Genomic DNA, 624 nt, shown 5'->3' on the forward strand with positions numbered 1-624 from the left:
CCCAGATTTCCTGCGGGAAATGGCAGGAACCATTTCCCCAGGTGGAAAGATCTGCCCACGGTGGGACTTGCCACCAACTGGTCCACAAGCCCCCTGCCCACCATGGCACACCACAGCCTTTTACTTCAAGTCCAAAGGGACCCGGTGAGATCTTTTCTCTCATCGCACCTCATCCATCAAGAGCGTGGCCATGGACCTGCCCATCTCGTGGTACTGACGGCCTTTTCCTTCTGGTCCCAGCAATACAAACAGGAACCTGTGCAAGAAAACCCACACGCGGTTGAAGGACGTGGCCTTGCTCAACAGCTCCCAGGGCAACCCCCGGCAGAACCCAGCAGGGACACGTGGGCTCCCTGACTTGGTGATGAATTTGAAATTCCTCCAGACCAATCCCAAGTTTCATTTGGGGGCGCACCTCCTTTGAAGCTGGCCAGTGGGTTCATCAGCTCCAGCACGAAAGAGAGAAACAAAGGCAAGGAGCTGCGGGGGGGAGAGACTGGCCTCCTTCCCTTGGGACACCCAACTGATGCATGGAGTTGGCTGTTGTTTTGTTGGGGGTGGGCAGGGTTAAAAGGAAGAAATTGTGCTTCTTGTTAGGACCTTGTTGGGATGGGAACCTCCGTC

General features: G+C 55.6%; 1 protein-coding gene across 1 annotated transcript in view; it reads right to left on the bottom strand.

The window, feature by feature from the left end:
• Positions 1 to 624, bottom strand: part of LOC103774460 (electroneutral sodium bicarbonate exchanger 1-like) — a 5,264-nt gene that overhangs the window by 2,253 nt on the left and 2,387 nt on the right. The window contains exons 8-9 of the mRNA XM_008941866.1: positions 601 to 617; positions 168 to 256 (exon numbers count right to left, since the gene is read on the bottom strand). Of these exons, the coding sequence (XP_008940114.1) occupies positions 168 to 256; positions 601 to 617 (106 nt within the window). The remainder of the gene's footprint in view (positions 1 to 167; positions 257 to 600; positions 618 to 624) is intronic.

This window comes from Merops nubicus, unplaced genomic scaffold (assembly GCF_000691845.1).
Source record: "Merops nubicus isolate BGI_N331 unplaced genomic scaffold, ASM69184v1 scaffold25186, whole genome shotgun sequence".
In the NCBI taxonomy this organism is placed as follows: domain Eukaryota; kingdom Metazoa; phylum Chordata; class Aves; order Coraciiformes; family Meropidae; genus Merops; species Merops nubicus.